The sequence below is a fragment of the Camelus bactrianus genome, chromosome X (genome assembly GCF_048773025.1).
Source record: "Camelus bactrianus isolate YW-2024 breed Bactrian camel chromosome X, ASM4877302v1, whole genome shotgun sequence".
In the NCBI taxonomy this organism is placed as follows: Eukaryota; Metazoa; Chordata; class Mammalia; order Artiodactyla; family Camelidae; genus Camelus; species Camelus bactrianus.
The window spans coordinates 29,808,897-29,831,918 of NC_133575.1; the positions used below are offsets into that span (position 1 = coordinate 29,808,897).

Consider the following 23,022-nt stretch of genomic DNA (forward strand, 5'->3'; position numbering starts at 1 on the left):
GGACTTGAAAATCAGTTCTCCCATTAAATGAAAAATCTTAAACTAGCCTAGAAGCCAACCTCATAGAGTATACATTTCTACTACCTCAACTCAAAAGCTCCTGTTTGTTGAGTACATACTCTGTGTCAGGCACTATGCTAAACACCTTCTGCCTTATTTCATTTATCATTTCAAACTTAGCTGATTGTTCTCTTCGGTCTTTCTTATTTATAAAGCAACTGTACCATCTCAGCAGGCCTTTGGCATAGAACTCTTTTATGGTAATAAACTGTGTCTTGGCCAGCTGTCCACAGCATCACTGAGTTGTGCATTGTTCTTTGTATTTTTAAAAGCAAGATATTCTGCTGATGAAAGAATGTGCTGGTGCCTAACGAAATAGAATTTCCTCTCAGTTTCCCTCTAGCCACTCCCTTTTTGTGTGAAAGGAACTGACATATCATTTCATTGCATTTTATGTCAAATACAAAAATACAGCAAATTCTCTAACTATTTAAATAGAGAATGGTTAAATTTTAATTTTTTCTAAACTCAAGGGCCCGTTCTATGAGAGTTTTTCGAAGTCTATGAGCAGAGCCAGGAGCCTTAAACAGCTTAAAATATTAGCATTTTATGGTAGAGCATTTGACCTCTTGTGTTCAAAGGAGATATGAACATTTCAGTGTTGGTAATTCAGTCCAAGCATATTTCAAAATGCTATTGAAAAAACAGAAGTATGTTAGCATAAGCAGCATGAAGTCACTGACTCTGACTTTGGCTTTCATGACACTCTCTAGGCCCTATGCCTAGAAAGAGTTGGAATAATGATGATACATTTGCAGTGAAAAATGAAACCTTCTAACAAAACAAGGTGATTCACTTCTTTTCTTTTCTCTTCCTTCCTCCAGACCAGAGTCAATCTGAGTTAGATTTGAGTGGGTCATTTATAGAAGACTTCGAAGATACTGTAGGCATCAAAAGCAAGTCTGTCCCTGGGGCTTTGGACAAAGACTTGGTAAGTTGGATGTGGAAGAAAGTCTAATGACTATGAAGGAAGGGCACAGTCCTGCTCCAAACCTCCCCACTTTGAGGTGAGGATGAGTTGAGAGTCGAGGGAGAATATACAATAGTTTCTTCCAGTTAGTTTTCACAAACAACATATAAGAACAACTAAAGAATGATTTAGAAAAGGTAACAGGTAATCAGGTTAATGAGTGAAGATGATCTCTAGGAAAATACCTCTTAAGGATTTCAATTCCGGGTTAAAAGCACATCACTTAAACTAAACCTGGAAAAACCACCATTTCCTAAATCAATTATTAGTAGACTTATCTGTGTGTTTCATGTGAACATTTCTAAATCTCAAGTTACCTCCAATAAACTGCCTTCTTATTTGAGACTAACTTCTGTGAAAATTAATGTTTAAGTGAACTCATTTATAAAATGAGAAGGTTGAATTAAATTATTGTTAAGGTTCCTTCCAGTTCTAATATTTTGATATTTCTATAGTTGCTATAATGCAATTTGAACTCCTTAGAAAAAAGAGATAGCACAAATGTTAAATGGAATTAATATAATTTTTCCAACATAAACTAGGAAACTTAGTTCTAAAACTCAGTGTTCTCTTCTATAGTATTTAAAAAAACTGGAAAGTCATTTTAAATCCACCACAAAAGGGGGAGCGGGCAATGAGAATAAATGGTTTCAAAGCTTACCTGGTGTTCAGCCTTTAAAACCAGCTAATTCCAATGCTATTAAACTATTACTGATCTTCAAAAACTCTGAAAATCTTCAAATTCATAGTATGAAGCCGTTATATATAACCTTAATACTCAAACTTGATTTTAAAAATAGTTTAAAAAAGAAAACTACAAGTTAAATTAATTTATGACTACATATACAAAACTTGAAATATGATACTAAATAAAACATAGCAATGAATCAAAAATATTACAGTAAGGATAAGTAAGTTTTATTCTAGGTAATGAATGGAAGAATTAATCTATATAAGAATATCTATTACATAATTAATATTTCAGTATATTAAAGGAGAAAATACAAAACTATGTCAATAGATACTGAAAACTATTTTTTTTAAAAAAAGGAATATACTTCCAACAAGATGCAAAATATTAGTTTCATCCGGGGTGAGAGGAAGGCCAGGGAAGAGAACAGAAATAAGAATGAAAGGTGTCCATAATAAAAAGAAACCAGTATGCATGTGCGTGTGTGTGTGTGTGTATATATATCCTATTCATATCATCAAAAAGTTATTGAAATTTGATCATTAATATGTTAATAGAGATACATATCTTTAATTTATATTTATCTATATTGCTTGAAAGGTTTTACTAAAAGAATGTATTGCTTAAATAACGGAAAAAAATGAGGGGAAGAAAAGTAGAGTCTGGTATTTTGGACAAGAATCTAGTATCTATAATATTTTTTTCTACTGGAGATATTTTCAAGATACATTTCCCCATCTTGACAGTATACACACACACAGGGGTACATGCGCATACACACACACGAACACAAATGCACCCCAATTTTTTAAATTACAAAATGACTTAAGTACACTGCTCGAAGTGAATCACTTTAGAGAACGGGGAGGTAGGAATTGGAACACCCAGGTCTGTGTGATTGCAAATTTCATGTTCTTTCCAGAAAGCAGGCACCTCTAGGAAGGTGACTGCAATCCTCTGATGGTATCATGCAGGTCGAGTGGAGGGCAAAAGAGGAAAATGTAGGAATGGGGTGATTTCTAGACATTTGTATCTGATTTTTCGGGTATTTTAAAAAGAAAGTGGTTTTTAAGTGAAAAGGCTTTCGAGGAAAGAAAGAAAGCAAATCACTGATTTTTCTCCCCCCTCCTTCCTTAGGACTCCTTGGGAGGGAACGAAGAAGGCATTGATGACTTCGTGTCCTCCCAGTTTTCTGCAAACACCCACAGTCTAGCAAGTGGCCTGTCAACCGTAAGCAATTCTCTAACACGTACTGGAAGATTCTTCTTTCTCTTGTTAATTTTCTGTACATTTCCAGAGGAGATAATGATGTTCTTGGACAATGGGTGATAGTGAGGAAAAAGTCATTATAGTTTTCTGCGTGCCTTTTGCCCTCAGAGTACTTTTCAGTTCAATTTTGTGTGGGCTTTTCCTAAAGCTCCTGATTGCTTCCCTCTCCTACTTTCAAACCTCTCTTCACCCAGGTTTTAAAACCTCTTCTTTCCCTAACACAGGCTCTTATCAGCTCAAGCCTATGAATTAGCTCACATCTCTGCTGATAAATTTCCCTGCCACCATTCTCTCAAGTCCCCAACCATCCTTCATACTTGCCAGTCACTTTCCTAAAACACAGACCCAAGTAGCTTTCTCTCCTCACACATCGAGTCCATAGCTTGTCCTACTCTGGAATAAAGTTCCTTCTGACTTTGGTTTTTGAGCCCTTCTTTGAGAGGGCTTTAGGAGACCCTGTGTCCTTGTCCCCATCTGGATGCCTCCAAGTCTTTTCTTGGCTTCTCTGATTTCTGTCTGTTGCTCTAATGCCCTTTTTTCTTTTGACCTTTGGGCGACTTCCTTAAAGAATTCTCGAGCAGGCTCTGACAGGAAGTGGACCTACCTAACTCTGCCTGACGCTGACTCAGACACTGTGAGTGTTCAGCCTTTCCTTTTCTTGTTTTCCAGCCATACCTCACAAAATGCGTGGTACTGGAAATCTAATTTGGTGGGCAGTTTCTCCAGCATTTATCTTTTTCCAATGTGTGTACAGTTAATCAGAGGTTCTCTGTTAAAAGGTACATAACAGTATCAGAATCCAAGTATGCCAAAGAAAGAACATTTGATAAACACTAGAATCTGAGGACCAGCGAAAAGACACATGGTCCAAAATGATTTACCATGAGCAAGGCACCTTAAGAATAAACATCTCTGTTTAAATCACAACATTGGCTTGATTAAGAGCATAAAGTTTGGTTAGTAGGAAAATTCTCATAACTTACTCAGTTTCTCCAAGCTTCAGCACTTGTGGGTTCTTAAATTTTCTTCTATATGTGTGGGTCCTCTGCTTACACAGGACCCTCTTTGACACAGAGGGATGTGGTGTAGATACAAGTCAGTGATGCAAGGAAGCAGTGAGGTATGGTAGGGAAGTCCTCAGACTAAAAATCTGGAAATCTTGCTTTATGCTGTCAACAAAAAAATTAATCAGTCAATCTAAGAAAGAAATGGGAAATTTTATTCAAGCCAAATTGAGGATTGCAACCCAGAAAAAGCATCTCAGAAAACTCTGAGAACTATCCTGCCAGTTAGAAAGAAGTCTTTTAAGGAGTTGTCTTACTGGTGCCAGGAAGATGTTGCTGTTTATGCTTAAGCCAGTATTTTCTGCTGATGGGAGAGATTTGGTCGGTGCATAACGCAGATACACAAGGCACGGTAGAGGCAGAGGGGAGGCCAAAGGGAAGAAGAAAATCGTATGTTTAGATTTTTCTTATCTTGCCATAAAATACAAATTTTATTTCACAATGTCTTGGCAGTGCCAACAAATTCCATGAGCCAGATTTTTCTCATTTGTAACATGAGGAATTTGGGGCTTATCCTTGAAGCTCTAGAAACTCAAAGCCTGGTTCATGGACCAGCAATATTGCATCACCTAGAACAGAGACCATAAAACATTGTCAGTTCACAGAGCCCCTGGTGTGTCAGTGATTCTTTCATAGCACTCCCTAAGCCAAAGGTCATACCTGACTAGTCCATTTATTAAATAGTTAGGTCAGGAAAAAAAAAAACTTGATAAGCAATGGTATCCTTACAACTTGTTAGCCATTTGAAGAAAAATCAATACACACAGCAGTAGCTAGAAAAGTAATATTTTTATTCCATTCTTAAATAGCCCCTGATGGGTTCTGTGTGCCTGTTGGGTACTACATGACTTGTCAGATCTTGGAATCTGATTGGACAGCACCACTTTCATTTCTTGTTCCATGTTGATTTTTGTGCAGTTCTTGCTTTTTGTCATAGCAACTGCCAAAACTCAGCTTCACACAGATAGGACTTCACTGAAAACAATGAAGTGTGATTGATTTAACGTTGACATTGTGAACTGCCATTCATAGTTTGCATGGTGTCCGATAGTTGTCGCTGTGTTTCCCTTGAAATTTTAAAACATCCTGTGGTACCCGCTATGCGTTTGCTCTGGAATGCCTCAACACGCAGTTTGGGAACTGTGGGCCTAGGAGTGTGCTAGAAAAGCACAATCTCAGACCCCACATGGGACTGAGTGGATCAGGATCATCATTTTAACGAGATCCCCAGATGATCTATATGCAACTGAAGTTGGAAAAGCACTGCTCAAAGACACCTGCTATCATGAAAATTCTGATGTTTGGTTTTTAGGAATAGGGAAAAAAAGTAGGTCACTCAGTGGCTCATTTTAAGTTATAATTTCCAAATAATTACAGAATCCTTGTTTTGCTCTTGCTCTTGACTTAAGGTTAGAAGAGATACTAGCCACATCACCCACCTGTTTTTGATCAGTCTCTACTCTGAGCAATTGGAGGAAGGTAATGACTTTTGCATATATGCATATATATATATATATATATATATATATATGAAAAAATAGGAAGTCTAACCTCTCTTTGCACTCACCATAGTTCCTACTTCCCAGTGGTTCACAAACAGCACTTTTGCAACTCCTGGGTCACTCATGAAAAGCCTTCCAGGTGGTCTTTTGTGACAGTCGTGTGGCTAAGACACAGAATTTGTGCTGCTGGCACTGAAGGATAGTTTTATTACATTTAATTTAAAATATGTCTCTTGTTATTAGTGTCTCATCAGAAACTTCATTCATTCTGGTACATTTGGACAGGTTTTTTAAAATATATTTTTATTTTATTTATCGGTTGGTGTATTATTTTATTGTTCTGTATTCTGTTTTGTGGGTTGCTATTTTATAGAGGTGTACAAAGCCATGCTCTTATGTGACCCATGTGGCTACACAGCTGCTCAGGGACCAGCGCAGCTGTGGGTGTATGCCCTTCTCCTGGCGTGTCCTTGTTAAAGATGTAGCTGTGGCTTCCCAGAGACTGATGGGCTACTCTGTGTAGATGTCCAAGAGAAGCTTGTGGCTTATGCTAGTGCAGGAATATGAGATGAGTTTTTCTTTGTCCTGATCAATGCCTTCTAGACCTTGAAGCAGATTGACCATGAGTCTACCAGTGAAAAAGGAGAAATCTACAGGGATGGGGAGAGTAGATAGGATTGGAAATGCCTCAATGACCCAGGATTCCTTAGAAGAAGTGAATAAACAAAGGATATTCACCAACCCAAAATGGCAATGCTTCCCTTCTCAGCAAATGTCCTGCCTTCCTTACTAATGGTCCTAGATCTTGACCTTTCTCAGGCTCGGATTTTATACAAGACCAGAAAAAACAAGCAAAACAAGTGATTTTTGATTTCTTCCTTCACCCTAAATTTCCCTGCTCATTATACTGCAGGACTCCTAACTGAACGAAGGGGGTACCTTCTGTGAAGAGATCATTAGCTTAACACTGGCTGCCTCTTTTCATCTTGTTTATTTCAGACCAGCCTTAACAGCACGATGAGTGTTTACAGTGAAACAGGAGACTATGGCAACGTGAAGGTCAGCGGGGAAATCCTTCTCCACATCAGCTACTGCTACAAAACTGGCGGGCTCTACATTTTTGTCAAGAATTGCCGAAATCTGGCCATAGGTGATGAAAAGAAGCAGAGGACAGATGCGTAAGCACATAGCATATTCCTCTGACTATTCCATTCAGTGCGTATGTTTTCTGAGGTCTTAGCATTCCTCTTGATACCAGGCTTTCTCAGAAGGTTGATTGTCCCTTTCCTCCTCTGCCAAACTTCTAAATATTCTCTGAAGTGCATGTAAAATGGTCACGTTCGTGGTTACTTGATTTTTAAAAAGCTATGATTCAACATAATTCAGAACTGACAGATTTGTAATTTCCAGAGGGAGCTCTTTGAGATAGAAGGCTGACACGTTGGCACACCCCAGGGTATATAAGAGTATCCTGTTAATTTTTGTTCTGGGAAACCCTCCAGAAAAAAATTACGAAGCTATTAGCTCAGTGAAACAACTTGAAAGGGCAATTATGAGACTCTGGGGATTCCAGGGATCAGCCCTGAAGGGTAGGTATGACCCACAGTACGTTGGAAGGAAGCTGGATGTAAGGCTATGTCAGGGCTTCCCAGGACCACTGCCAGGTTGGATGATTCACTAGGAGGACTCACAGGTCTCCACTCATTGTCATAATCCGCAAAGGGAAAAGGCATATATAGTAAAGTTCTAAAGAATCCAGGCTTAAGCTTCCAAGTGTCCTTTCCCAGCGGAGTCACACAGGATGTGCTTAAGTCCTCCAGTGATGAGTTATGACAACACATGGGAAATGTTGTCCACCAGGGAAGCTCATTTAGAGACTCAACTAGTCACATACTAAAATCCCAGTCTCCCAGAAGGAAAGCAGGTGTTCAGCAGAAGCCGTATTGTTTTTACAAATATGTTAGTCACTGAGCCACTTATATCTGTTCCGGGAGTGACGAGAATCCTCCTGAAATCCAAGTTCCCACATGCCAGCCAAGAGCCAATCTTAAAAGCAGGCATTTCTAAGGAGAGCAGTCTCAGACGTGTTATGTTTTAAACTCTTTTTCTACATAACAGACCTAGGTTCAGTAAACAACTCAGCAAAGCTATTTCCAAAATAGACAAATGAGTGGACTCTGAATACAGATTGGTCCACCTACCTCCTCAGCTACATATCAGAGAGTTTCAGGACCAATATCATCATTTAGACTAGCATGGAAGGGTATCATCTAAAGCCCCAGTAGGCGGGCTCCATGACTCTGGTAACGTCTTTGACATTTCAGTCTTTTACATCTTGTACATTTCTGACTCTGTCACGATGCCCTGCTCCAAGAGGCTCCGGGGGCAACTCAAGGCAAGGTATTGGGTAGAATTGCTGTTGCGACTTCAAGTTGTTATTTTTAATTTCTGCTTTGTCACCATGTTTATTCATTCACCTGTTGCTATTGACTCCACTCGTCAGAAGTCCTGATATCTGAGTGGAGAAGAAAATAACCCCATATTTTGTGAGACCGTTGATCATAATAATAGATTACATTCATTGAGTAGTATATTATGTCAGCATCTTGTATGTTTCAGCGAATTTAATCCTCACAGTGCCATAAGGTGTTATTCCAGTTTTACAGATGAGGAAATGGAGATACGGAGAGGTTAGTAAGTAAGCTCTTGAGTTCTGAGTGGCTCACTGAGGCATGCAGTGATTCAAATGCAGCTGGCTGGACTCCAGAGTCCACACTCTTTACCACTACATGTTACTGCTTCTCTCCTATTGAAGCTCCAGAGTTCTATTTCAAGATGTCCTCTTATGTAGACTACCTTGTTTGGTTCTATCTCTTATGCTCACTAGCCCTATTCCCTTTACCTCTTTTATTCACTCAAGTCCCTGAGCATTTCTTGCAAAGTAGATATTTCCCAGTAATGACTTTCATTTTGTACCACCTACAGTTATGTCAAGTCGTACCTTCTTCCTGACAAGTCCAGAAATAATAAGCGCAAGACCAAAATCAGAACAGGCACCAATCCAGAATTCAATGAAACACTAAAGGTAAATAAATACTCTCATAGTAACTTCAGTGATACAATTGACAACCTCATTGGTTTAGAAGTAAATATAGAGGATTTGCGTGTCAAGGTTATATGTATTTTAGGAAAGTAGAATTTGAATAAATCAGTGTAACACTCTTGGCTTTCTGTGTTTGGAAAAGAAAAAAAAAATGTAAGCCACTCTTAACTCTATTTCTCTGCTGCTGCTGAAATGGCACCTTAAGTAGAGATGAGCCAGTAATATTACATCTGACCTGGTACATCTTGTCCAAAAGTATGTTTCACCCTTGGGAAAACTGTTTTCTCCTAATTCCCTCTATAAGAAGTTTGTCACAGTTTTGACACTAACTTAGCAGGTCACTTTGCACACACTCATTGTTCTGCTAATACAGCATGAAAGTGTGCTGTTTCTTATTAAGGTTTCAGAATTTGGCTAAATTGAGGCATGTGGTTAATGAACAGTGGAGATGCAGGGTTGGATTTGTGAAACCTCAGAGAAAGTGGCCTGGATAAAATATGACCCAGGCCCCAGTTCTAGAGAAATTCCATTTCCCCATAGGCTTCCATGTAATGACCTCTTCTCTCACCCTGGACCAGTCTAGCCTGGTAAGAAAGATCCGGGGAAATGGGAATGTAGATGTTACTGCCAGTCGTGGGGAAATTTATGGATCTTGTGCATAAAATAATGGAGTGCATCATAGGAAGAAGTTGGTGAGTGAGGTCATGTGTTAGCGAGGTCCTGTGTGGAAGCAGAAGCCAATATGGAGACAGATCAAAATGAAAATGAATGAATATAGGCAGAGGGTGAATCCAGTGACCATGACAGTATAGCAAAGATGAACCCAAGAGGAGCAGATAAACAGAGTCACATGGCAAAATCAGGAAGCAAGGAACCCCAAGGTTAATCGCGCCAGGACCAGCAAGAACAGGTGTAGATGCAAATACAAGAGCAGGAATCAGTGAGTCTGTAGCATGTCCTAGGTGGTATTTGCTTAGGACAAGGAGGAGGTTTGAGGATGTGTGGGCATGTGGCCCTGGGTAACGTTCGGCTGGAAAAAGGAAAAACCACCCCAGCAATATTTTCTTTCTGCTCAATCTATGTATGTATCTATTCACTCTTCCACTTAAGCAGAACTTTATGAAGTTCGGCATTTGCAAGTTTCTCCCTGTCCATACTTTTCTGGATCAGGGAGGTCTTGTTAAAAATAAGAGAGAAGGTAGAGAATTGTTCTATTAAACCTTTGCACTTACAAAGTAGTTGTTGAAAAAATAACTAGGCAAATGAAAAGCACGTAAAACTGAAAGGGGGACAAACTTTATCACCTAACACTTTTTATACAATATCTGAAGTTTATCGACTACTCACCACCCCCGGCCACCACCAAATAGTCTGTTGATGTATCTTTCAGTGCTAGATCTCACTCAAAATGAATTTATGGACCAGAAACTCAGTAGTAGCAGAAACAAAGAAAAATGAAGTAGGTTTTTTCTTTGTGTTTGTTTTGTTCATATTACTAATGCATATGATCTGAAAGATGGTGGAAGTACATTTCAACCCGTTCTAAAATTGGCAGAGCCCTCCTCAAGGAGTGTGACGTTGTAACTCTCATTTGCAGTACACCATCAGCCATACTCAGCTGGAAACGAGAACTCTGCAGCTCTCTGTCTGGCATTACGATCGATTTGGACGGAACAGCTTCCTGGGGGAGGTGGAAATTCCTTTTGACTCATGGAACTTTGAAAATCCAAGCGATGAGTGGTTTGTGCTTCAGCCCAAGGTAGGAAATGCTTTCAGATGAGTCAGACAGTTATACGAGTAATCAGTGAAATTGATGTCACAGACCTAGAGAATCTGAAGACTTGTACTTGTCAAGTGATAATCTGAAAAGATCAGTGCAGCTAATTTTGGAATACTATAATAAATGCAAATCCGTTCTTTTGGAAATCCTTCTTCGATACAGACTGTCTGTAAAATGCAAGCCGTATAATCATATGTTATTAATTTGACCTACTAAAAATGTATTCATCATTTGAAGGTCGCCATGGATAAACAGAAGAATACAGTATATGTTCCTATTAGAAAGAGAAAGTGTTGACTTTCACATAGGCAAAAATAGCTCCATAGTGCACAGTCAGTCTCAAAACATTCTCTCTCTTCCTCATCCTCCACAATTCAGTCATGAGCAGGAGTGGCCTTGCCTCGGCTCACATGACGAAGTGGTCAGTAGCTAAAGTATCTGGTTTTCTACATTTGTACTTTTGAGATTCAGAACCCAAGTTTTGCGTTATATTCAGGAGAACAATCTCAAAGCTGGGTCTAGAAATTAAATGCTAATACAGTATGTTCTAAACTAAACCGCCAGTACCTGGGATTCACTCTGTGCAACCAGAATCTCTCTACATGCAGGGTAATTTTTGAAGTTAAAAGTGAGGTGGAAAAAAGGCCACATTTATGTAAGCAAAGATTGTTCTTTATAGAGAGAGAGGCAAAAAGAACATGGTAAAGCTAGTGGACTCAAATTAGACTTCCTAGGTTCAGTACTGGCCTCAGGACTCTCTGTGTGACCTTGGGCAAATCACTTAACTTCCCAGGCCTTGGTATTCTCATTGGTGGTATAATAATTGGACAGAGCTTACAGGGATGCTGAGAGGCTTGAAGAAGCCTACTATGTGATGCTTGTGGTATTGGGTCAGGCACATTGTAAACTTCTCAGTAAATGCTGGGCAGTATTTCTGTTACGTTGGAGTCCTTGTATTACAAGCGACAGAAACCCCAGCTCATATGGCTCAAAAAACAAAAGGAAATTGCTCAGATCTTATCAAGGCCCTGGAGGCTCTTGGTCTCGCTTCTCTGTGTTGGCTTCTTTTGCAGACTTCATGCAGTGTTGGCCTGTCTCACTGGCTCCAGGTCTGCTTCTCCTGCACCCTACAACAGCTGCAAGTCTCTCATCCCTGCATCACACTGTCCAGGAGAGGAGAGAGTTCCTCCTCCTCCAACAGTCCAACCAATGCCCTGGGCCTGGTTCCTAATTCTCATTACATTATTTGCCCGTCCTGAGCCAATCATTGTGGCCAGGGAGGTGAGATACATTCGCTGGCTTAAGACAATCAGAACGTAACTCTGATCTTAAAGATGGTATTGCCCCAAAGGAAATCCTGGTAGAGTAGTACTAAAAAAAAAAGGTGAGGGGACGCTAGACAGCAAAAACAAATGTTGATCATCAACAGCAATGGTTGTTGCTTACCAGTAGCAGCATCGTTCACATCTCATGGTCACAAGCACCATTGTGAGGTAAACATCGTTATCCCCGTTTTTTATGAGGAGACTGAGACTCAGAAGTTAAATACAACACTCTGGTGGGTTTTATAACTGTTGACCTCAAACTTGATGTAAATAACTCATGGAAAATCTTTAGGAAGTGTAATTGGGCTATGGGTAAAATTGACAATGAAATGTCATAAAAATCCCTAACCAGAAAATAACCACAAGCCCATGACTAACATAAATGTGGTAGAGATAGGAAGTAGACTGTTAGCAACAGATAAGTTCGTGATAACATAACATTCCTCTGATATTCAATATGGGAAATATTTGGTCATTACAGCACTAAGTCTCTTGGAACTAAAAGAAAAACCTCACCATATATGGATAGCAATTAATATGACTTACCAGTCTCCTCTCACTTGCTTCATTTTGTGTAATGGGTGAGCATCTAAGAATCATAATTAGAAAATGTCCAACATATTATATGATGCAGGACACCGATGAAGGACGAGTAACATGCATCTTAGTATGTGAAATTAACTTGTCTCTCATAAATTTAACATGAAAGCACGTCGGGCCTCTCTGGAAACCAGCTTAGAGGGTTTCCAGTCAGTTTCCTGGACATGGTTGAAGGATTTGCACTGAGATGATATCAGAGTTCTCCCAGGCCTCCTCTGTGCTTAGGGACCACAACTTTCCATGGTAATCACCTTCACATTGATGTTGAGTGGTTTGCCTTTCCAACAAAAGGAAGAAATGTCTCTGAGCCTGCTCAGCGTAGAAAAGCTGATCGTGGTTAATCAGTGGAACTGCTTTGGTCCTCTGCCGGATCCCCTTGGATTCCTTTAACCTTGTGTATTTAAGGAGTTTTGCCTCTGACAGCCTCTACCCAAGATTCTTTGTAGAAGGCTGTCCCCAGGCTATTGTAGATTTTTCCAGATGGGCAGAGAGCCAGAAGTTCATAGGAGCTAGTGTACCCTGTGCCACATGGCAACCCTTAACCACTAACTGACAGGCAGGGGAGTTTGAGAGCTCAGTTCCCTTACTGAGAGTGGGAAAGACTCTGGGGCGTTACTTAGACCCCAGAGCTCTCCTAGTGTATCAGACTGTGCCCCTACCTGGCTTACTCCTCTTCCCTTACCTGTTTCCCCAACCCTTTCACTGGTCCCATCCTGGGAGCACTTCCTTAATAAGTCACTTGCATAAGGATCCTCACCTCAAAGTTGGCTTCTGGGAAACGCAACATAAATTAGTGTCTTAATCCATGTCATTTTTCTCCGCCGAGCTTCCTCAGACACATACAGAGGAAAGGCTGCAGATTACTCGAATTTACTTAGATACCATGCCTTCCAAAGCTGGGGAGGACAAGTACTAAAACATACTCTATACGCTGCTTCCTGATTGATGCCTGGCTCGTCCTCACACTGAGCTGGGCCCTGTGTGGTTGACTACCAGCCGGCTCTGAGGACTGTCACTTCGTACTCAGTCTCCTGCCTCGGCTCTCTCAATGCAATAGTCACTTCATCAGCTGCAGCCATAGGATGAGTAGCCCCAGAGATCTGATATTTCTCCTGGATTATCCAGCTGAGGAGGTGAGGTGTGAGCTACAGGGACCAATTTCCTTAGTAACAGAGGATCAGAATTAATAGTCCTTAAGCATTCAGAGATTCTGACATCCTTTGGCAGTGAGAATACTGGAAAGACATAGTGTCTTTTTGCTTATCGACTCTGTGTTGGTGGAAGTCCCTCGACACCTCCCTTTGTTTTTGCTACATTTCACCGCGCTCAGCCCATAAGGAGGCTAGTACCAACAGAGAGAGAAGTCAAGATGCCATGCATTCTGACCGTAAAGCAGTTTCATGGTCTAGCTCCCATTTTACTGCATGACATGGAATTGTTTACCAGCTATAGCTCATTACCTTACTGAAAGGCACGTTAGGTCGGGAAACAAGAAGAGATTGTCAGTATAAATTGCCTTTCATGTGTTCCCAGAAGGTGCTGTTATAAAAAGGACCTTTGAAAGTCAACAGCAAGCTTAAGTGGTTTTCCAAGGAAACCTTCTCCATTCTGCCTTCAGGCAGAGTAAATGTAATGTAAGTTCGTGTGGAATTATTGCCTAGCTACAGGGCTCTCTCTTTATGTGGCAGTTTGGGCAGATTTTGTCTAGAATTTATAACCCCACCTTAGACCTGTAAATACACTGGGAACTCTGCTTCCTACTCTGATGGAAAGTGGATCTGTCTTTTCAAAAAGCAACTGATGATGGCTGTAAGCTGATTATCCCTCCTGCTGAGTCAGATACTTTCACTGGTTCCCTACTGATTTTGAGTATGGTTTGAAGAAATCGCAACGCTCATCCTGGCACCCAGTGCTCCCATTATATGGCCCAGCCTTCTATAGCAGAGGAGGGTGTCAGTACTTTACCCGTATCCCCATTTTTCATGCGCACATGGCTCCCCATGGCTGTCACTCCTGCCAGCCCACACCTGCCCATCTTTGTAGGAGAGACGTCCTCAGGCTGTATGGGCTTGGTCTGTGGACATGGAAAGCCAGAATAGCCCGGGTATTTAAGTCTTCTGGGGGTTGAGGGCAGAGCCCTCGATGAATCACTGATGGGTGAAGGTGTGTAAACACTCACTCTCTTGCCCCTGATTGGGACAGCTCTGAGGTGTGATCTGAGTCTTGAGGGCTCCCCTGTGAGACTGAGCAAAAGTTACTCTCCAGGGAACTTTGCCTGATACCACGACCTTGGTAAGCCTCTCTTCACTTCCTGGTCTCACTTCCCTACTACCCAGCCTAATAAAACACTGTAACATAAATTCGTGTCTTAAGGTCTCCTGAGGACCCCAGAGTGCCAACCTTGTTTCCACCCTCCTTGCTGCTCCTTCCCTACACACACACACCTCTGATCACACCTGACTCCTTTCCAGCCCTTAAACACATTCGACACAATCCCCACGGTGTTTTGCTCTTACTGCTTTCTTAACCCAGACTAACCTTCTTCCCTTCTCATCTTCATCTGTCATCATCTCTCCTATCCTTTAAGGATCAGACAAGGACCCTAATCTGGGTTACTCTCTCTTCTCACAGTAGTTTTTTTATACTTGTATTTGGAGCAACTGTTGTCATCTGTCTGACACTGAGCTTGCTGTGTGGTAGAAGCCCTCTTCTCCTGGCAGGCAGGACCGGTAGTAGGTTAGTCCGTGGAGAAAGTCACAGAAGTCAAACACATGGAAACACCACCCCCGCCCCCATGCATTTCTTAATCATTTATTTTAATTTAAAACAAACATGCATTCATTTTTCAAGTCTTCTAATTTAGGGACAGTTCATTTTGTTTGAGCATGGTTTCAGTGATTAAAATTCTGTCATACCTTCCTAGCATAAATTCTGACTCTAGTGCATGATAACCAACAGTTTCTAGTTGGAGTTTGTGTAAAGTGAAACAAAAACTGAAGAGTACTTTCCAAGTAAACCAAATGCAAACTCTTTCTAAATATTCATGATATTTTCCCCAATCCTTTGTAGCTTCAAGCCCCAATGTAATCCAATAGCAAATTTATTTTCAAGTCTTTAGTTCTTCTAAGGTATTGAACTTAATTTTTATAGTAGCAGCTGTCCTTTGGTACTCTTCAGTTTATGTGATATTAGATTGTTATGATTAGAGCCGCAGATAGGCTTGCCATGAAGAGCTTCGGGGACTGATGCAGCTGACTTGGTGAGCATGCCGTTCAACTGATGGGAGCAGGCATGCATGGTCTTTGTATAGGGGGTCCTGCTCTTCATTGGGAATGGAGAGCATTCATCTGATGAAGCAGTTAAATAAGGGCAGAGTATATATCTCCTGGATGGAGTGAAAACTCATTGAAAGCAGGGTTTTTGTCTTACGTCCCCACGGCTCTTAGCCAAATGCCTTAAAAGCATTACTACAGGAAGCCATTCTGTATGTGTTGGTAGAATTGAATGATTTGAATTGAATTGAATTCTGCTACCTTTTTCTGAGCAGGAGTTGGTTGAATAGTGTGAAATGGTGGCATGCCAGAGAATGTCGCTTTGAAATTTCCTTGCAGGATTACTCCTTCTTTTGAATTTGTTTTGTATGTGATTATAATGCTACAAGACTGCATCTTTGTTATCTTCTACTCTTACAAGATTTAGGACTACATTTATACAAAGTCACCAGTAAATTTGGATTTAAGCTAGAAACCAGTGGAACATTAATAAATCCCAGTAATGTATGCTTTGATCTCTACCGATATACCATATATTAGTATGTGACACCTGCATGTGTCACTTTTTCCTACCCATACATTTTCCTACCTGAAGATCTCAGCCAAAAGCAAATAGAGCCTGCACTGCTTAACTATTATTGTATGGAAAACTACCCTAAATCTTAGTGGCATAAAACAACAATTTGTTATTTTCACTCATGATTCGGTGAGGTGAGTGGGCTCAGCTAGGTGCTTCTCATTTAGGATCTCTTATATGGTTGCAGCTAGATGGGAGACTGAGGCTAAAGTCATCTGAAGGCTTGACTGGGTTGGTTTTTCCAGTTGACTGTCTCACACTGTCAGCTGGGAACTCAGCTAGGCCTGCCAACTAGAGCACCTATGGGTGGCTTCTCCATGTGGCTTGGACCTTGCATCACTTGTTCCCAGAGGGAGAACCCTAAGAATATTCATTCCAAGGGAAGACGTAGAAGCTGTTAATCGTAAGACCTGGGCCCCCAAACTGGCGCATTGTCACTTCTGCCATATTCTACTAGTCAAAGAGATCACAGGGCCCACTCAGGTCCAAAGAGAGAGGACAAACACCTCACCTCTCATTGGCTCTAGTATCAAGCAAGCAGTGACCTCCACTGTCCCAGTATCCATTCCTCCCTTCCTTCTTTAAAGTAACAAAACTACTATTGTGTTCAAGTTGGCAGTGTGGACAGGTTTTAAGGACTCATCTCCCAGCTTTCCTTGCAGCTGTGAGTGCCCATAAGCCCACAGTCCTGGCCAGTGACAAAGAGGCAGAAGTCACTGCTTGTGGGTTCTAAACAACTCCATGGAAATGGGAGTATAGCATCTGGGATTTTTCTCTTTCATTTGCCCTTTGTCTTATTCTTTTTGTTCCCTAGAGAATAGGCCAACAGGGTGATAGTCCTAGACTGCTGATTATATAATAGGGACATAACAGTACTGTTTGGCTGCATGTAAGCAACATGTTATGTTGCTTATTTCTGGACTTCACGCAACATGAGAAAAATAAAATCACTCCATTATAATGGATTTCAGTTTCAACTGATACATCTCATATATGGTCAAGTTTTAAGAATCCTTCAAGTATGGTTGAAAACAACGTGTGTTCTATAATTGTTGAGTATAGTAGATTTTCTGTATATCTGATGGATAAATCTTACTGTGTTTTTAAAATCTGTATCATTAGCAAACTGTATCTCCTGATCTGCCCTTTATTGAGAGAGGTATGTTAAAAATGCCCCACTATGACTGTGGGTAGTCAGATTGTTAAATTCTATGTCTTTTATTTTGAGGCAATATAACTGGATGCATTGGAAAAAAAAAAGCAGTGACCTCTTTTATCTGCCATAACGCCTATTATAATTTTCCATTTGTGACTTTCACATAAACTAAAGTTTACTGAAACTATCAAAACAATAAGAAAAGTCCTTTTATAAGGCTCTGGACTTAAAAATAATAAGATTAAATATTAGCTGGATAGTCTATTTCACCATCTAATCTCATTTGTGCCCCTGGCAAGAGAGCTGAATAAAATACTTCTTATGATTTTCCCACCCTTAATAATAAGTTTTACCACCACCGAGAGGAGAGAAGGTCAGGCAAGGATTCATTTTCTTTGTAATGGTCTCAGTCTTTTTTGCTGAGGCTTGAACAGTTTCTGGCTTTGCTGGGAGTCTTGGGGTTTCTGAATTCTTGCAGTCTGCCCTCTCTCAGGGGAGAGCAGTTCTCAGCCATTGCTCAGCAGTCAAACTCCTGCAGGAAAAATCTGACAAAGTACACTAATTTTCTTACCCTGTTTATGAAAAATCTGTTGGCTCAGTGGCAAATTGGAGACCTACAGAACAGGGGCTCTGGGTATGTATGTGTTCAACCTGCCCTGCATTTTTCACTTTAAAATTTGATTTTGAGAAGATTGTAGCTCCAACTGCAGTTGTAAGAAACAATACAGAGAGATCCTATATACCCTTTACCTCGTTTTCCCCAATGATAACATCTTGCAAAGCTGTAGTGCAAAGCCACAACCAGGGTGGTAACATTGATACAATCCACTCACCTTATTCAGATTCCCTCAGGTTTTCATTTGTGTGTTTTTGTGTTTATTTTTATTCAGTTGTATCACATGCATAGCTTTTTGTATTCACTGCTACAGCCAAGATACAGAACAGTTCCATCGCCACGAGGATCCCTCGTGTTCTTTTATAACCACGCCCACCTCCCTCCTGTCACCACCCTAACCCCTAGTAGCCATGAATCTGTTCTCCATATCTATTATTTTGTCATTTCAAAAATGTCTTACAAATGGAATTGTATAGTAGGTATCCTGTTGAGCTGGCTTTTTTTTTTCCACTCAGCATAAATCTCTAAAGATTCATCCAAGTTGTTGCATGTATCAATAGTCATCCCTTTTTATTGCTGAGTAGTACTCCATGGTATGTCTATTTAACAGTTTATTTAACCAGTTAACTATTGAAGGACATCTAAGTTGTTTCCAGTTTTGTACTATTACAAACAAAGATGATACAAATATATAAGTCCAGATTTTCCAGTGTACACCAGCTTTCATTTCTCTGGGATAAATGCTCACGAGTGTAAATTGCTAAGTTGTACAGTAGTTGTTAGTTTAGTCTTATAAGAAAATGCCAAATTGTTTTCCAGAGTCGCTACACCATTTTACAGTCCCACCAGCAATGTTTGAACCAGTTTTTTACATTGAATTTTAATGATGTGAATTACTAGTACAGCTGTTCATAGTTGCTGGCTGGCAGCCCAGTATGAATCAGACATTACTGCCTACCATCCCCTTCTTTGTCACTTAGGAAAGCCTGGAGACATCAACGACAGACAGAAGTATCCTCTGGGGCTATTTTCAGTGATATCACTATATGTATTCCTGCCTCATAACCCATGTTATTTGTGTATGTTCAGTGATGGGTCCAGCCCTCAGTGCATCACAGGCACTCAGTGTCCATTGATACACCCCAATATGTGTTATATGCCTCCTCGCAAATTCCTTTTATTTTAATGGTTAAGAATTATATGTAAATACCTTCATAGAATCTTCCAGCCTCTCTTTTCTCATACCTAAGACATCTCTTAAACCAGTAAGTACTAACTTAGTTGAAAGGGAATAAATTGTCACATTTAAGCCACCAAGTAAATGCTGTACATTGAAACATGGGCTCCAAAATTACAAACCAAGCATTCTCCCTTTTTCTTTTCATCTGTCTCCCCATGGCCAGGTGGAATTTGCTGCTGAGATTGGCCTTCAGTACAAAGGAGAGCTGACAGTTGTTTTACGTTACATACCCCCAGAGGAGAACCTGACACTTCCACTTGGACAGCTTCAAGGTAGAGGGGAAAAAAATCAGTGACTTTGATCAGAGAAATTTTGTTCCTAGAAGTGTAGAACCAGGGGTCAGGGCTTGGATGGACTGTGTTACTTCTGCATTACACAGATGGAATGGAAAGGGTCAGGTGTCACTGTCTTTTAAGGATAGTTGAGATATACATACTACATATGGGGAAGGGTGTGGGATTCTTACAAGGAAAGAACAAAGTTCATATTAGAAACCAACCCTATTGCTGAGATTTGTTTTTTGGACATCCCAGAGATCTAGGATCTTTCCCAGGGTGGACTGGGAGGGAGATGGGGACAGTCTGCTATATGGATTTATGACATTCACAGCCACTCAGGAAGGCTTGAGGATGAAATTAACCTGGAACACAGAGTATAAAGGAGAAATCCAGATGGAGTCAACTTTTAAGTCCCTCTTGCCCTTCTCCTCCAATAGTTCCAACAGGCAGCCTCCTTTCTCCTTCTCTTCCCATCACCCTCTTCAGTGTGACCCTGTGCAAATAACTCGCCATCTCTCAGCCTTGGTTTCCTCACTTCATAGGGCTATTGCAAGGATTAAATAGGTTCAGTCATGTAAAGTACTTAGAACAGCATTAAATTAAGATGGCAGTGGGCCGGTCATTATTCATGTTGAGTGTATTTCATCAGAATAGAAACGTGACACGGGACGTTTTCTCTCACCTCAAAATGTGACTGTGCCTGGGCTGTAGGCTGTAGAGCTGGCCCTGCCTGGAGCTGACAATGTACAAGACTCAACTATCCAAGACGGGAGTTAGGAACTTTTTCTTGGGGGGTCTTGGCCCCTGTCTGTAGCTTTCGCTGTAGCTGTTCCTCATGGAGAGCAGGGCTGTGGCCCAGGCAGCTCTCAGGGTCTTTTCCATTTTATTCCTTTATACCTTGTAGGGGAGTATTTAATTTTTAAAAGTTGTTTGTTCATTGTTTTTTAACAAATACAAATGAAAGATTTCTTCAGAAGGAATCCACTGGGGTAAAAACATTTGAGTGAATACATGGAAAAGTATACAACAATGTAAAGACCTCATTCACTCAGCAAATGAAATAAATTTTTGTAGATTTTATTTGTAAATTTTGATATGGAAATCATTCCCTTCCCTTCTGTTTTTCTGCCCTCCCCTCAATTCTCTCTTCATTTTCTCTCTCCTTCCTTCCATCATTCTCTCTCTGTCTCTGTCTCTCTCTCTCATAGCTGATGCAGGAAAGAAGACCTTTAAAAGAGGAAAGAAGAAGGAATCACCTGTCATCTCTGGAGGAATACTAGAAGTGTTCATCAAAGAGGCAAAGAATTTGACAGCGGTGAAGTCAGGAGGCACTTCTGATAGCTTTGTGAAGGGGTAATTTTGTTTGAGCTCATTTTAGATGATACGTGATGGGAGATGAAATGATCTGTGATTCGTGAGACGGTGGTGGCTGTGTGGCTTCTATGTTGTTCTTATTCTAAATGTGCACGAAGAAAGAGCTCCCTTGAATGCTGGCACTTCCATCTAAAACCATACGAGAGGGAACTGCTGATTCTAGCATTCAGCCTGGTTTCCCTGTATTTCAGGATTTCCCATGCCTCTCACCTTCAAGACTGGCAAATTTTCCTGTGAGATTCATTTCTCGAAGGAGGAGAAAGTATGATTTTTCTACATGTAATAGACTTTTATTGGGCTTTGTTATCAGTTGGTGCTGGCAATAAGCAATGACAAACATACTGGTTCCTTGGTATTTTGCTCTCTTGGGGGAAATTGTAAAAAGTGGAGATGTCAGAGCATCCTCCCTAGAGGCTTCATAGAGGCTGGTGATGGCCTTGGGGAGGATCCAAGACTGCCTCCTGGGCATTTGTGTCCACTTTGTGGAGCACGAGCCAGTTTCTTGAGGGAATGGTGCCCTTTCAATGGACATTCTTCCCCATTCTCGGCAACCCAAACAAATCCCTCCTGATTTCTGTTTGAGATTTTTCTCCTATAATTAGAACTAGAACCGGAAGATTTTTCATTCATTCAAACAAACGCATAAATGCGCACCTTCCAAGCACTCAGTGCCGCAGTTCCAAAAACAAGACATGATCACTGCTCTCACAGAGCACCGTGAAACATACAAGGTGAAACAGATTCCCATGATGCCAAGCACGGGGTTAATTCTATGAGTCAGATGACAGTATTATTCCCTCTCCTCAGTCCTTCTTGGAAAAGTATAATTTCCCCCACAGGGAAATGAGTCAAATCTTTACACTCAAGCATTCTAACTTGGGTAAAGGCAACGATAAGGAGAAGCAGATGTCTGGGGCTTCGCCACTGGTAAGTGTGTGCCCGAATCCTGGTCCATCTGTCCTTGACTCTTTCCCGTAGGAGGCTGAAGCACAGAAGAAACGTTTTCTGTGGGTCTTGCCGTTGAAATTGGCCTTAGCAGACCTTCCACCCAGTTCAAGCCTCTTCCTGCTCACTGGTGGGTTGAGAGGGGTGGCTCCTTGCCTGTGACCTCATTGTCCCACATTGCACGGCTAACCTAACATCTTCTGAAATACTTTTTACTTTAGCATGGTGAACATGTATGAAGCAGAGATAATAAACGTCAGTATCTTTGTTCTCTGTATATGTATTTTTAAAGGCCAGTAACTTTCTAGTAAATTCTCTCCCTAGTTACACTTAAACATTGAGCTGATTTTAAAGGGACCTCAGATTTTTTTTTTAAAGCGCATGAGAGAGCAAGAGTAGACCCTTCTGTAAAATTTAATATTAGAGACTATATCAGTTAACATTGGGTCTGTCTGTGAGCCAGCATAACACGGGCTTAAATAAGACGGAAGGTTTTTTCTTTTGTATGTAAACAAAGATTAAAGGTAAGGTATCCCATTGGCCAGAACTTAGTCACATGGCTAGACAAGCTACAAGGGAGGCTGGGGAATCTAGTCTTTATTCTGGACAATCTTGTGCTTAACTAAAGAATGAGATTTTTTTGTTTGGGGGGTTTTTGGGAGAAGAATAGGGAGAGAATGAATACTGGGAAATAAGCAATCTCTTTTTGGTACGTGAAATGAAATCTTAAGTGTCATAATGTATCTTTATTATAAAGTCATTTGTGGTATTTTTCATGTCTGTTTGGTGTACTAATTCCATCCCCATAAGTCTCCTTCCCGAAAGTATGCTCCCCAGTTCACCAGGTAATATGGTCAAAAACAGGGTAGAGAAAATGAGACAGGGAAGGGAGGGAAGCTGATAAAAATATGTTAATGGACAGGTTACCACTGTGGGCAACTGGGGCTGAGTTCCACTGGGGAAGCATCAAGGAGCTCCGTGGAATGTACCTTAGGATCATCCCTTCAAGGAACAGGGAAGCTGGGAGACTCATCCACCAGTTTCCAAAACTCATTGGTTGAAGGTTGCTTCTAAGGATATTAAATTCCCAGTAATCCCAGGCTTTCCTGCACATAAGCTGAGTCAGCTCAGACAGCACCAAAGTCCTTAACTGGAGAAGCCAAGAGACACAAGTGCTTGAGGTGGGGAGCTGTCAGCGTG

At 40.8% G+C, this 23,022-nt stretch overlaps 1 protein-coding gene across 5 annotated transcripts in view; it reads left to right on the forward strand.

Moving 5' to 3' along the window:
* SYTL5 (synaptotagmin like 5) overlaps nucleotides 1–23,022 on the forward strand; it is a 215,836-nt gene that overhangs the window by 183,627 nt on the left and 9,187 nt on the right. For all 5 annotated transcript variants that reach the window (XM_045512502.2, XM_045512503.2, XM_045512505.2 and 2 more), the window contains exons 9-15: nucleotides 885–991; nucleotides 2,859–2,951; nucleotides 6,556–6,734; nucleotides 8,542–8,641; nucleotides 10,257–10,418; nucleotides 19,389–19,497; nucleotides 20,712–20,856. In XM_045512502.2, coding sequence (XP_045368458.1) covers nucleotides 885–991; nucleotides 2,859–2,951; nucleotides 6,556–6,734; nucleotides 8,542–8,641; nucleotides 10,257–10,418; nucleotides 19,389–19,497; nucleotides 20,712–20,856 — 895 coding nt within the window. The remainder of the gene's footprint in view (nucleotides 1–884; nucleotides 992–2,858; nucleotides 2,952–6,555; nucleotides 6,735–8,541; nucleotides 8,642–10,256; nucleotides 10,419–19,388; nucleotides 19,498–20,711; nucleotides 20,857–23,022) is intronic.